The 13,972-nt window shown below is 47.7% G+C and overlaps 1 protein-coding gene across 1 annotated transcript; it reads right to left on the minus strand.

The window, feature by feature from the left end:
• Positions 1–1,277: 1,277 nt before the first annotated feature.
• On the minus strand, positions 1,278–12,412 carry LOC131396800 (WD repeat-containing protein 87-like). The gene is made up of 5 exons (XM_058529234.1): positions 12,298–12,412; positions 11,218–11,388; positions 7,952–10,833; positions 7,213–7,484; positions 1,278–6,850 (listed from the first exon to the last, which is right to left on the minus strand). Exons 1-5 carry the CDS (start codon positions 12,370–12,372, stop codon positions 1,452–1,454), a joined length of 8,799 nt encoding a protein of 2,932 aa, XP_058385217.1. The 5' UTR covers positions 12,373–12,412; the 3' UTR covers positions 1,278–1,451.
• Between the last annotated feature and the right edge of the window lie 1,560 nt (positions 12,413–13,972).

Genomic DNA, 13,972 nt, shown 5'->3' on the forward strand with positions numbered 1-13,972 from the left:
ATGTCTTTTAATGTAGGATCTGTAGTGATGTCCCCTCTTTCATGCCTGATATTTGTAATTTGTGCACTATCCCCTTTTTGACACAGACACGTAAACAGAGAAATGATTCAAGTCAAGGCTGCAGAACCAGCTGAGCCATCTTTACTTCTGCTGCCTTGCCCAGCTGTTGAGTCAATCATCCTTTTTGAGGCTTCCTGTCCCCAGAACATTGCTCTCATATACTCCATGTGACCTGATATGTAGTCTGACATGGAAGAGCCCAACTACACACCCAGAGCTCTCATTGCCATTGGCCTCCATGGTGAATCCAACCTCTCAGAATGTTCTCTTGCCCTGGATCCCTGGCTTCCCCACAAAAGCAAACTCAGGTGGAAGGAATAGAATAACAAAGGCAAGGATGGGATAGGGGGTGGCAAATGGCATAGATAGGCTACTTGCTAGAAGCTGTTGGAAGGCTCAGCTTACCTGGAAAGAGGCAGTTCTGAGGTCTCCATGGTGGGGAAAGGAGATCAGGGAAGGAACACGATTACTGGCAGTGACAACTTCCTCCATTTTGCTACCCCTTTCCCTTTAACTCTTGTCTCCTTAATTGCTAGAGGGAAGGATCACAAGTCCCTAGACAGTTGTGGGACATATTTGAGCTTACACTTCATCTTCCAAATTTTCATTCTATCATCCTCCCCAGACCCCATCTCCAGGTGTTGGCAAAGGAAGTAACAGACATAGGCCTCCCTCCCTTTCTTTCTGCTTTAACCTCAAATGGCCTCATCCCTTAGTGCCGTCCAGTAATGAGGTCACGAGGTGGTACGTACTGGCTAGAACTTGTTGAAGCTTTTCCCTTTACTGTGAGGGTCTCCTCAATACCCACCACACCTGCTGTTTGGGACCCAAGTCATCAGCATGAAGAGCTATGATCAGGGAAATAGAGTCTGACTCCACTGTGTATCCCCAAAAACTAAGGGGCAAAATACTCAGTCTTCTGATTCTAAAATTAATTTTCTTTCCACTATATCAATGCCTCTTATATTAATGCCAAATATACATTCATTTCTGTGCCAGGTGCTTTCCTTCCTATAGTCTTTAGGGGAGGAAGGTGGGAGGCAAGGAAGGAAGAGGACAACGACTGTCTCTTTTGCCTGAAGGCCTCCATAGGGTGAGCACCACTGGCTTTCAGGAAGTTTTCCCAATCTCAGGAGTATGTGAGTATCTGGTCTCCCTGGCTACCTTTCTGGAGAAGCAGCTTGAGGAAAAGGGACACATCACAGTGCTTGTTGCAAATGAGAACTTCCTCTTTATTCCACATATAAAAGCTGGCTTCTGGAGCAGGGTAGGGAGAGGGCTTTGGCCTGGCCCTACCTCTGTGTGGGCCCTAGAGATAAAGGTCTAGATTCTGAGAACAAGGCCTTTGTCCAGGTGGGAATGAAAAATCTTGACCTCCAGTCAGTCTCAAATTAGGGGGTAGGAGCAACGATGAGGGGAAATTCCTTGGTGAGGTGAATGTCAGCCTGGGGCAGGCTCTTCCAGGCCAGTTCTAAGATCCCATAGTGGGCAATGCCCATGGGAAGCACGGTATGCACATTGTTCTGCCCTGGGAGGGACACCACCTCCTGGAACTCCAGAGGACCTCTAGGGATGTGAGAGCCACCACAAAACAAGCGGTAGAACAACCGCTCCCCGGGAACTAGCTCCATGGTCTTTAAGGCCTCTTTGTAGATGGTCTCTTGGAACTGGGGTTCCCCTCTCAGGAGCAGCTCCTGTAGCAGCCTCTGGATTCGGGGCGACTTAAGTTGGTACAGGTCCATGAGGTGGTAGAACTGTTCCATCCAAGCAGCACTGTCTTTTGCATATCGCTCCTGTAACATCCGCAAAACATGGTACAGTGCCACAAATGTCTCCCATTGGGGCACCTCTTCCTTTTTCTTGGAGATGGGCTGTGTCTTCTTCTTCAACTTGGGCAATTTGGGAAACCTGCCCCTATCCTTAAAAGCCCAGAAGTCCTTTTGAAACATCAGTGCTAGTGTTTGTTTTTCCACAGAGGCACGGGCACCTGTAGGAATGTCTCTTGCGTTAGGATAAAAGTGTTGTATCTCCATCTCCTTGAGAGCACTGGATATCTGCTCTGCCCAAGCACTCCTGTAAGGCTCTCCCAGAAGATGCCAATTTATAGCCTTTGGGTCTGGAATCCTTTTCGTAGCTAATGGCAACTTTGGTGTGGGGACAGCCAAAGGTTTTAGTGAGCTTTCCTTTTCCTTTCCTTTTATAGGAGGGATCACTTTCAGGTGTTTTGGACCCATGGGCTCCTTACTGAGTTTTGAGACACCTGTGCTTCGTGATTCCAGGACCTGCCTATGGCGGTACACTATGGCTTCAAGGATGGCCAGATGCATCCATTCTAAGTTTCCCTTTGAGGTGAGGTCTTTGAGGAGCTGGCACAATCTGTGGAAACTATCCCTGGAAATCTGTTCTCCTGCCTCCATCCGTTCTAGGACATGGTGAAGCCACTCAACATCTGAGAGGCTTACCTCTGCATATATTTCCTCAGCCAGGATGTGGGGCACAGGTAATTGCACCTCGGTCTGTGCCAGCAGAGATGGATGATGCTGCAAAAGCCACTGCCACTTGGCCCCTACTGGTTTGCCCTGGAGTTTCTGAGCTTCCATGGTCTTCCTCAATATGTGGGATAAATATGCGGTCTTTAAGTCTGGCTCTTGGGACTCCAAAACTGTACCCATAACTTGTGGAGGTGTGGGCTTATGTTTCTTCAACAGTTCTCCTTGTTTATCTACAAACCTTGGCTCTGGGAATATCTTGGACGTCTCAAGTACTGTGGCCTTGTCTTCCCAGGATATTTGTTTCGTAGGCACTGGCACTGGTCTTTTCTCTTCCCTCCCCAGAGCTATTGAGATAAGTTTCCTGGAAGGGCTTTTCAGAACTCCCCGTTTTATAGGACTGCCTCTGACCTCAGGGATTCTTTTTCTAATAGAAGGGACTGTGCCGCTTTCTCTTAGGTCCTTTCTTCTCTCCTCTTGTAACTTAAATAGTTTTTCTTTTTTTAAGATCTCTTTTTCCTTGTCTACCTCTTCCTCCAATGAGCTTCTCTCCTCTTCTTCTGTTTCTTTATCGCTCAAACTTTCTATCTGTTCCTCCCTCATGATGGCTTCCTTCTCCTCAAACACTTCCTGCTCCTGAACCTTCTTCTTCTTCTTCTTCTTCTCCTTCCCTTCCTTCTCCTCCTTCTCCTCTTCATCCTCTTCCTCCTCCTGCTCTTCCTCCTTGTCTTCTTCCTTCTCTTCCTCCTCCTCTTCCTCTTTCTCCTCCTCAGACAAACTGTCTCGCTCTACTTCATGTAACAGGCTTTCCATTTCTTCATAAAAGCTCTCTTCTCTTTCCACCTTATCCCCTTGACGGGGAAACTCTTCCTGTCTCATGTCCATTCTCCTCTTTCTTGACCTTTGTTTAAGGAACGGCATTACCTCCTCTTCCTCTGTCACTTCTTCCTCTTCTTCCTCTATGACTTCTCTCTGTTGCCTGGCCAATCTGCTTTCTTCCTCAGTCATTTGTTTCTCTTTCTTTATCATTCTCCTCATCTCCTTGGCCAGTTTTCTCTGCTGCTTAGCCAGTTTCTTCTCATCTTCGGTTATTTCTGATTCTTCCTCAGAAAAACCCCACTCTTTGGCATCAAGTGTATGCTGTTCCTTGCTCAATTTCCTTTCCATAAAGAAAAGTGATCTCTTTAATTTTGTCATCTGTATTTCTTCCTGGGTTAGTTTCCTTTCTTTTTTGGTAAGGTTTTGAAGTACCTTCAAGACTTTGCTGCTCACTTTTGATGGTTCCTTGGAAATGCCCTTGCTTTCTTTAGCCAACTTCCTTATTACCTTGGCTAGCTTCCTTTCTTCCTGGGCATAGACTCTCCCTCCTCTAATAAACTCTAGTTTTCCTTTGGCAATGTCCCTTTGCTCTGTGGCCAGTACCCTGTCTTCAAATACCAGGATCTTCTCCTCTAGTGCCAATTTCCTCTTAATTAGTTCTAGTTCATCCTTAGTTGGTTTTTTCTTTCTTGAGGTTTCTTGAATCTCTCCCTTGGAGAGAGTTTCCTTCCTCTCAGCTAGTCTCACCTTCTCCTGAGCTAGTTTCTTCATTTCCATGTCCAATGCCTTTTCTTCCTTAGTAACATCCCACTCTCCTCTGAGAAGCTGCAGTTCTTGAAATACTGCCCTGCTCTCCACAGCTAATTTCATTTTGTCCTGGCCTAGTTTGTGCTGTTTCTCAGCCAGACTTTCCTCTTCTTGGGTCAGTTTTTTCTCTGCATCAGCCTGTTTTTCCTTCTTCTGGAAAAGTTTCTTCTTTTCCTCCATAATCTTCTCTTCCATCGGTGTCAGTTTATTCTTGTATACATCCAGTTTCTCTTTTACTTGGACTAATTTATTTCTGTCCTGGGTGAGGTTTTGTTTGACCTGGAGTAGGTTCGCTTTCCTCTGAGCCAGATTCTCCTTCTCCTGAGCCAGAGTCTTCCCCCTCCGGGCTAGTATTTTATTCTTTGTGAGTGCCTCCTTGTTCTGGACCAGTTTTTCTCTTTCTTGGGCCAGTTTTTCCTTGTTTTCCATCAATTTCTCCCTTTTCTGGCCAAGTCTTTCCTCTTCTTCACGCAGTTTTTCCTTGTCCTGGGCCAGTTTCTTCTCTTCCTGGATCAGCAGCTCTTCTTCCTGGACCCGTTTTTCCTTATTCTCCATCAATTGCTCCCTTTTCTGGGCAAGACTTTCCTCTTCCTCACGCAGTTTTTCCTTGTCCTGGGCCAGTTTCTTCTCTTCCTGGATCAGCAGCTCTTCTTCCTGGACCAATTTTTTCTCTTCCTCAGCCAGTTCCTCTTCTTTCCAGGCCAGTGTCTTCTCTTCCTGAGCCAGTCCCTCCTCCTCTTTCTCACCCAGTTCTTCCTCTTCCTGATTCAGTTCCTCTTCCTTCCGGGCCAGTTCCTCCTCTTCCCATGCTAGCTCCTCCAGTTCCTGGGCTAGTTCCATTTCTTGCGATGCCATATCTTGCTCCTTCTGGGCCAGTTTTTCCACTTTCTGGGCCAATATATTTTTTACCTCAGCCAGCTTCCCTCCTTTCTTTGCTATTTTCTCTTCTTCTTGAGCCAGTTTCTCCAATTTCTTGGCCAGTTGCTTCTTTTTCTGGGCCAATTTCTCTGCTTCCTGGCTTAGCTTCTCCCCTCTTTGGGCCAGATTTTCCTCTTTCTGAACAAACTTCCTCTCTGCCTGGACCATTTTCCTGTCTCTCTGAGCCAGTTTCCCGTACTCTCTGGCCAGTTCCTTCTCTTCCTGGGCCAGTTTTATCTCTTCTTGTGCCAGCTTCTCTTCCTGTTGTGCCAACTTCCTCTCCTCTTGGGCTCGTTTTCTTTTAGCTTGGGCTCTTTTCTTGTCGACCCAGGCCTGTTTACGTTCTTTCTGGATCTGTCTCTGCTCTTCTGTCACCCGCTCTTCTTCTTCTTCCTGAGACAATCCTTCTTCCGCCAAGGTCAATTCCTCCTCATCCTCAAGCAGTTGATCTCTGGACCTGGCTGACAACGTTTTTTCCTGGTCCTGTTCCCACTCATCCCATCTCCGCTTCCTCTCGTCCTCATACAGCTTTTCCTCAACTGGGAATAGCTTCTTTTTGTCCTCTTGCAGTTTCTCCTCTTCCTCAAGATGCCTCCTGTCCCAAGCCTCCTTCCCTTCACCCCAGGATGTCCTTGTCTCACTGGAGGCCTGCTTCCACTGATCCCAGGACCTCTTCCGCTCCTGCCAGGACAGCTTTCTCTCATCCTTAACTGGTCTTCTTTCTCGATCAACCACTTTCTGCTCCAGTATGGCCTTTTCTCCCACTTCCTCACTCACGTCCCTCTCTCCTTTGTACATTTTCCTCTCCTTTTTATCCACTTTGACTTCCTGCTGGACTGCTTTCCTCTCTTGCTTAGAGGGCTTCTTAGAGGATTGCTTCTCTTCCTTCTTCGATATTTGTTTTCCCTTGGTTAGGTCGCCTGGTTCTAAAAAAATAACTCTCTTTCTCTTGCCTTTTTTGGAAATCACCTGGGTTTCCTGCAAGTCCTGCATGTCCCTTGCTTCCTTTTGCACTTGCTTTTGCTCCTCTGGTATCTCTTCCATCTCTCTGATCACCATGTCCTCTCTAATTGCTCCTTCGTGAATGAAAATTGGTTTCTCCTCTGGCCAGGCTGCCTCCCACTCAAGGTCCTCCAGCAGAACCTCACTTTCTTTCTTCAACAGGGGGCAGATCTCCTGAAAGAGGTCCCAGCTGGGGTGCTGATCTGCCAGCACCTCCTGAGCCAAGGTCACTAGCTCAGTGTTTAGAGCTTCTGACATTTGTGTTTGAAAACCAGATATCCTGAGGGTCATAAGACGACACAGATCACCCCGCCATGAGGAGCCGTCTCCAGAGGCAGTCCTGAGGCCAGGCGCTCCAGAGGCACCGCGCCCTTTGGCCTTCATCTTCTTCACAACTGGTTCTTCCTTTACAGTAGACAGAGGTTCCTCAGTTACAACTTTAGCTTCTTTTGTCTTCTTCTTGCGCCTCTTTATGGGTTTTCGAACTGTTGTTTTCTTGCCTGTTTTGTCACGTATTTTCCCCAGCATCTTTAGGGTCAATGCAATTTGATCCTTTGAGGCATCTTTCTCTGGAGGTTGTTGTTCAGCATCTTTTGAAATCTTTAGCACACTGAGGACTGAAGACTTGGAAGAATAGATGGCTGCATCCTCCACCTCACTGAGCGCAGCTTCACTCTGCTCAGGTTCACCCTTTAAGGGAGCTGGCTCTGTGTCAGCCTCTTTTATCTTCTTGAGGCCCCGCAACCATTTTCGGACTGCAGGGAAAATCAGGAGATGTAGATAAGTAAAGCATGGGAGGCTTCAATGAAACCCTTCCCAACATCCGGTATGAACTAAGAGGAACTGCCATAAAAGAAATAGCAACAGAGGGGGCTGAGGCCTTTTAAAAAAAAGGCAATCTCCTTGCTTTATTCCCAGTGCCCCACCCCCCAAACCCTAGAAAGAAAGGCCTCAGAGTCTCCCTGAGTTTGGGTGGGTTTTTCTAGGAAGGTTCTTTTCTGTGAAAAGATCTTTCCACTTTTCTCTATTCCTACCTGATATCTCTTGACCTACTTTAGCCCTAACTACCTTGCTTCTTAGGGACCCTGAGGCATGAACCAGATCACCCCATACTTACTTGGCCTTTTGCTTCCTGCTCGGCCTCGTCTTTGGCCTTTGCCAGGCTTGATGGCACCTTCAGATTCTTCAGGAACTGTATCAACTTGCTTGGAAAGGGATGTAAGTTCAGAAGGCCTTGAGACATCTAAAGAAAAAGCAGGCTTTCCAACTCCCTGTGACAAGGTCAGGTTTTCCTCCAAGCGCTGCTCCACTTTAGTATGAAGGATTTGGAGATCTGTGGCCCGCATCCCCAGCAGATGGTCCAGGGATTCCTCCCCAATCATTTCCTGCCTGTGAAAGTCAAAGGAGAGGGAAGACCATGCTGAATCAGGGACCAGAGGGAGAATGAGAAGGAAAGAGCTGCGGTGGAACAGGTAGGGGGCTTGGCAAAGTGGCCAACAGAGACAGGCAGTGGATGTAGAGGTAAAGGACGGTCAAGAAGAAAGAAAAAGTCCACGAAGCCAAGATGGCAATGAATGGAGTGATTGTGTGGGGGCTGCAGGGGTAGGATAAAAGGATGGAAAGGGGAACTTGAAGAGGTAGGGGATGGACAGGGATAGGAGAAAAGGAGAAAGGAATGAGCAGTCAGGGGATGGTAGGATAGTCGAGGAATGGAAAAAGACTATGAACAAGGAAAAAGGGCAGGAAGAGCTAGTGAACAGGGATGAAGAGATGGCGAAGCAAAGGAAGGGCAAATGGGGAAGGGGAGAAGAAAATTAGAAGCTAGTAAAGAATTGAAGAAGGCACAAAGAACTTACTGCATCTCCCGGAAGGTCTCTCGGTTCTGGATCAAGTGTAAGAGTGAGGTCTTAGAGTTGATTCCAGTCTCAGCCATGAGGCTCAGCGCCTTATTCCTCACTCTTTCATCCTTGTCCATTAATCCTTGGGCCAGTGGCATGGCAAAGAGATGAGTAATCATTCCTAGATGCTTCAGTCCTTCCCAGGCTAGCTCTCGGATCAGTGGATTGGAATGGGTTGTATCATCCAGCAGACGATGGGCCACTTCAGAACGCAAGGCTGGAGAGACCTGGTAAGAGGCAAAGATTTGCCCGAGCACACCAATACAGCATTGGTACCTCAATGGAGAAGCATAGATCATAATGTTGAGGATTGTCTCAATCAGGCTATTAATAGCTATTTCACTCATCTTTTTTCCCAGCCAACTGCGGTTTGCTGAGTCTATAAGGACATTGTAGGTTACATCCCTGGACAGTCTCGTTTCTATGAAGTCTTCATCCTCTTTTTCCTGTGGATATTGTCCTACATCACTTATAGCTCTTACCTTACTGTGCCAGAAGAAGAACTGTTGAGACTTGTCCCATTCCAATTCCCGCATGGGTGAGTGCAGGTTGCACTGTAGGTATATTGGGCTGCCCTCTGGCCAAAGACGGGCACGAATCACTGAGTTGGGGATGTAGCAATCAGGAGCAAGGAGCCATTTCCGCCCCTGACCAAAGTAGTATCGCAATATCTGATAGGGGTTGAGTCCATCCCAGGTAGTCAGCTGTAGTTGGGGAGGAACTACATACTGGGCATGACGAGGTTTGCTCACTTGCATCCAATCAGTTTCCTCCTTATGCAAGGAATCGTGTCTGGAGGCAGCCAGTAACGTGGAGCTCCCTTGCTCATCTTCTTCTATGACGTGTGGCACGGTATGGTCAAAGGCAATGGCCCGCTTATTGACAAGGCTCTCCAGACCCACTAATTCCTGTTGCCCTTGTCCACGGTAGATATACTTGGGCACAAACATGGTCTCAAAGGAGAAGAAGAAGCTTGGTATGAAAGGCTTAGGAGTTTCTAGCACTTCATCTGTCATGCTTATAAAGGAAAGGCGAACCAGCATGGCTGGGGGAAGCAGTTTTAAACAGGACACTAGATAAAGACTCTGGTTGAAAGTCACAAGCAGGTCGCCCCGGTCATTTGCAAAGCAGACTGGGCCAAAGTGCAGTGATGAGTCCAGCATGGCTACAAGCCTCCCATGGAAGTTCCAGATGCGGACAGAGCCGTCACTACTACTTGTGACAAAAAGACTCAAGGACAGGCAGACGTCAAAGGACGTGATGGCACACTGGTGCAGAGGCAATGTCTCTATGAACATCGAGCCTTTCTGTGACTCAGAGGACACAAAATCATGGAACTTCCAGAGACGCAGGCAGTTAGTCTCCGTGATGGCACCCACAGCCTTGGGCAAGAGGATCAGGTGGTTTAGGTGACAGCTGCTGAGAATGCTGGCGAGGGGCCGCAGACGTACTCTGATCCCCTCAAGCAGAGTTTCTGATAGGTGCACATAGTCATCCATTCCATAGGAACAGAGCAAAGAGTTTTCTCGGCCGCCAAAAAACCCTCCAGGCAGTGTGGAAAGTGCCAGTACAGCCCCAAAGTGCATGAATTTCTCTATTCGGGCGCAGCTGTGCTGGGAAAGCACTCTTATCGCACCGCTCTGGTGTCCGGAGAACATTAGTCCTTCTAGACCCCGACCCAGGTGGAAATGCCCATAAGCCAGGCATTGAACCAAGTCCTGAGAATCCAGTGAGGTGCATAAGAGATACTTGGCCGGGCAAGGGCTGCGGGTTGTGTCAAATACTAGCACCTCTGAGCTGCCTGTTGCTACAAAGAGCTCCTCTTTATCTGGGTCATAGGCCCAATCCATTGCCCGGTCCAGGATGGAGAAGGGCCAGGTGAGAACCAGAAGATCCCCTGTTAGTGGGGACACAAAGCGCAACAAGCCATCCTCCGTAGTGCACAGGATCCGGAACCAGTTATCAGCGCAGCGGACGCGACGCAGCTGCTGAGGAGCAGAGCCACAGACATTGAAGAGGCTGTAGAAGCAGGGCAGAGAGCACAAGGAGAAAGTATGGGTAGTCTGGCAGAAGAAAGTACTGCTGTCGATAAACTGGAGTCGATACAGTTCCTCGCCAAGTTCTAGCCGCCGCAGCAGGTTCCCTGACGTCAGGTTCCACTCCTTGATTAAGCCTTCCTTGCCAGCTGTTAGCAGGGTGTGGGCTTCTGGCCGGCTGCGGATACAAATCACTGATGAGGAATGGGCCTTGAAACTGTGGAGAGACTGGCCCCAACCAAGGCTCCATACTTGGATTTCCCCAGTCTTGTTTCCAGCATAGAGGAAGCCCTGATCAAAACAGGTGAAGCAGCAGGTGATAGAGGAGCCACTGGTGGTGGACGTGAACCTCTTCACCTCTCCCAGGCGGCCCTGGCCCTGGCGCTCAAGCATCCTCACCACAGTCTCACACATGGCTAGGAGGGAGCCACTGGGGCCATTCAATGTGATGTCCTGGACAAGCTCATCGCCAGGCATGGGAACCGTGTGGGCCATCACGAGGCCCCTGCCACTCCGCTCAATGGTCCAGGTGACCACTGCTCCCAGGATGCCCGACAGAAGCATCTTCATTTCCGGGTCATAGCAGAGGCAGTTGATGTTAAAGCGGCAGGGCACTATACCCAGGGGTTTGAATGACCGAAAGTGGTCCCCAAAGAGCCGCAGGAGCAGATCACCACAGTAGGCCACGAGGATATGAAAGGAACCTGTGTGGACCATGGACTGGATGGGCGGCAATCGTTCGGTCATGGAGAATGTTCTCTTCTCGACCATGTCCTCAGTTTTGCTCTTCATCCATACTACAGCCTAGAAGAGAATAAGATGGAAACTGCCTAGAAAAAATGGTAGAAGAGGAAAGGGCAGAATATTCAGTTATTTTTCCCTGTTCTTGTGCTAAGAAGGAATTGGAAGACTCTAGATTTTACCTCTTGGTTATAGTGGTTGAAAATATTGTAGAAGCAGCAAAAGGCCTGGGACACTTTCCCTAACCTTGGCCTACTTTAGGGGAACCATAAAATCTACTCAATATGGAGACTGTAATTAGAGAAAGGATGAGGGGGAATCCTGGATCCAGGTCATCACTGCCATTCAAGGGGTATATCTTCCTTTGCCAATCTGGGCGGAGAGTTTGTATAGGCATGGCCCCTGCAGAATGGGCTAAGAAGAAGAAGAAAGGCAAGGCAGGTTTACCTGTATTTCCTTTGTGCCTGCTGTCACCCAAGAGAGGGAGGCAAAGAAGTTGGCATCACTGAAGTAATAGCATATGAGCGGCATATTCTGAGGATGGCGAGACTCTTTGAACAGTATCTGGGACCGGTCACTCAGCACAACTACCTCACTCTTTGGGTCATCTAAAGTTTGCTGGGGAGAGGCATGGCATAAACTGAGAGACCAGGACACACATGCACTAAAGACATTCTCACACAAGTCACAATCGAAGCAGTTCCCAGAGTCATACATCAACCCCAAGGACCACTCCTCTTACACCCACACAAGCACAACTTATCACCTGTAGGATGCTTGCACTTCACAAGCATGTAACAAAATCCCCAACACAAGGGAGAACCAAACCCCCACAGGGCCTATATTGGCAAATTTTAGTGTGACTACAGGGAAAAGCAATGTTCTTCCCCACAGGAAGTTAGCTCTACGTGTCCCCTAACATTCTCCCTTCTCTCTAAAAGGTACATATGTCACAAAAGACACATTTAACACATTACCCAGGCAAGCGCACTGCCTTATACCCACATGTAATGTAACAGGGTCTCCCAAAAGCCAGTGCAGCTTTAAGTTCTTAAAGCTTAAAACTACACGAAGAAGGAATTTCAGGACACCCCACCTGGCCTTTAGAGTTGACAGAGGAAGATAATATATATACAATTTACTTACCATATATATTATCCCACAGCGATAGAGCATGTGCTCTGAAGCATGCCCCTGGGATCCTTTGACACAGAGCCAACCACAGCAAAACTGAGGTTGGCAGATAGTCTCTCTGGTGCCTTCTCCCTTCTCTTTTAGAAAAATCTCTCTTCCCAGAGGGTTGGTTCCTCTGACAATGCTCCAAAGTGTTCACTAGGGACCTCCTTGCAAGAGGTCCCTAGACTCATTTGGAAATTGATGGCCCACTTCCTACTAAGGTGACAACTGTCTTTATAGTCTACCCTGCCTGCTTCCTGCGCCCATGGAAAATCTCTGCTCCTCTAAAGTGTTCATAACTATAAGATAGATAGAGACCAATAACATGCTTATATTCTACAGATACATTACCTGGCTTTTATGTACGATGTCACTTAAGAGGTATTTAAAATCCTTCCACAGGGGAATGAGTCTGGTGGAAGACATCGCCTTGATTATCTCCTGGTCCTTCTTAGGACAGTTGCTTAAAAACCTGTGGGAATCCAAAAAGAGGCCTTCTTAGCCACTCCTACTGTTTGAGGAGCTAGGAATCAGAAGACAAGATTCATGAACTCGTGTTTATTGAATACTTTTTGAATGTCAGGAACTATGCATAAGATATACCTTCTCATTTAATCCTCACTACAGCCCAGGGGGGGAGGTTCTACCTCCTTTTACAGATGGGAACACTGAGGCTTGGACAGGGTAAATAAAGCAGTTGGGGATTCTTCATATTGGCTGTCATAGCCCAGTAGGCTATTCTGAGTGAGGGAAGCAGAGAGGGGCTACAAAGGAATAGGCAAATCATAGCTCTTTGCTGGTGGTGGTGTGTCAAGAAGCATTTTGCGAGGACTAGGAGTCCCCAAAGTATGGCTCCTGACCTCCTGCACCAGGATTCCTGGGGCACAGGGTACGTCTTCAAATGCAGAACCCGAGGTCCCCCCCCCCAGACCTACTGAAGCAGAATCCTGGAGATGGGACTCAGGGACCTTCACTTGTAACAAGCTTCCCAGGTAATTCTATGGACATTCAAGTCTGACTCTTGAAATAGGAAATCGAGATAAGGGGTGCCCAGGAGAGAGAGTCAGCCCCACCTAGCACAGCTGGAGAAAGAATCCAGCCATCTGGGCTTACAGGCGTTCCCAGGCTTGTGGAATCAAGTAGCTCTTACATGTGATCCATCTGCTTTCATCACCCTCTCCCCCATTCCCTTCTCTTTGGCCTTCATGAGGACAAACCTTTCCTGGTTGGATTGTGAATAAATCCTACTTTTAACAAGCCCCCTCTGTCAGGGAGTCTGTCATTACTGGTCTGATGATAGCTTTGTTTTCCTCATTTGTAAAATGAAAATGCCAGGCTTGGCTACTTCACAGGATTGTTGCAAAGATCAAATAATTCCTGTGAATACCTTTTTAAGTATACGCTGAAGCAAGAATTATGATTGCTGTTTTCAGGCTGGTTGGGTTCTCAGACAAGTATTTATTTCCTTCCAACCTATACTTTGTACTTTTCATTTGCTCTGCGAATATGACAGCTAAATTTGTAATCTGGCCAGCAGAGGGCAATGGAGGCCATCCTTGTGCCTGCCAGATGAAGGCAAACTGATGAACTTTCAGTTTATTTTTTTTAATTATTTATTTATTTTTTGCTTGAGGAAGATTGTCCCTGAGCTAACATCTGTGCCAATCTTCCTCCATTTTTTTTTTGTATATAGGACACTGCTTCAGCATGGCTTGATGAGTGGTGTGTAGGTCCATGCCCAGGATCTGAACCCTCAAGCCCCAGGCCGTGGAAGTGGAGCACATGAACTTAACCACTACACCAGCAGGCTAGCTCCTCAGTTTAAAGAAGTGGTCCCCAAAGTGTGATCCCCAGGCCAGCAGTATCAGCATCACCTGGGAGCTTGTTAGAAATGCAAATTATCGGGCCCCACCCCAGACCTACTGAATTGGAAACTGAGGGTAGGGCCCCAAAGTCTGAGTTTTAACAAGCTCTCCAGTTGATCTTGTGCACACTTAAAGTCTGTGAACCACTGGTTTGGAGAGCT

This window comes from Diceros bicornis, chromosome 34 (assembly GCF_020826845.1).
Source record: "Diceros bicornis minor isolate mBicDic1 chromosome 34, mDicBic1.mat.cur, whole genome shotgun sequence".
NCBI classification, from domain to species: Eukaryota; Metazoa; Chordata; class Mammalia; order Perissodactyla; family Rhinocerotidae; genus Diceros; species Diceros bicornis.

Bases quoted from the DNA above. Each gene is read 5' to 3' on its own strand.
- LOC131396800 (XM_058529234.1), bottom strand. From the start codon at position 12,372: ATGTCTTCCACCAGACTCATTCCCCTGTGGAAGGATTTTAAATACCTC. The intron at 10,834-11,217 runs GTAAACCTGCCT...ATTCTCTTCTAG, and splicing joins CAGGCACAAAGGAAATACAG to GCTGTAGTATGGATGAAGAG. The intron at 7,485-7,951 runs GTAAGTTCTTTG...TGACTTTCACAG, and splicing joins GAGACCTTCCGGGAGATGCA to GCAGGAAATGATTGGGGAGG.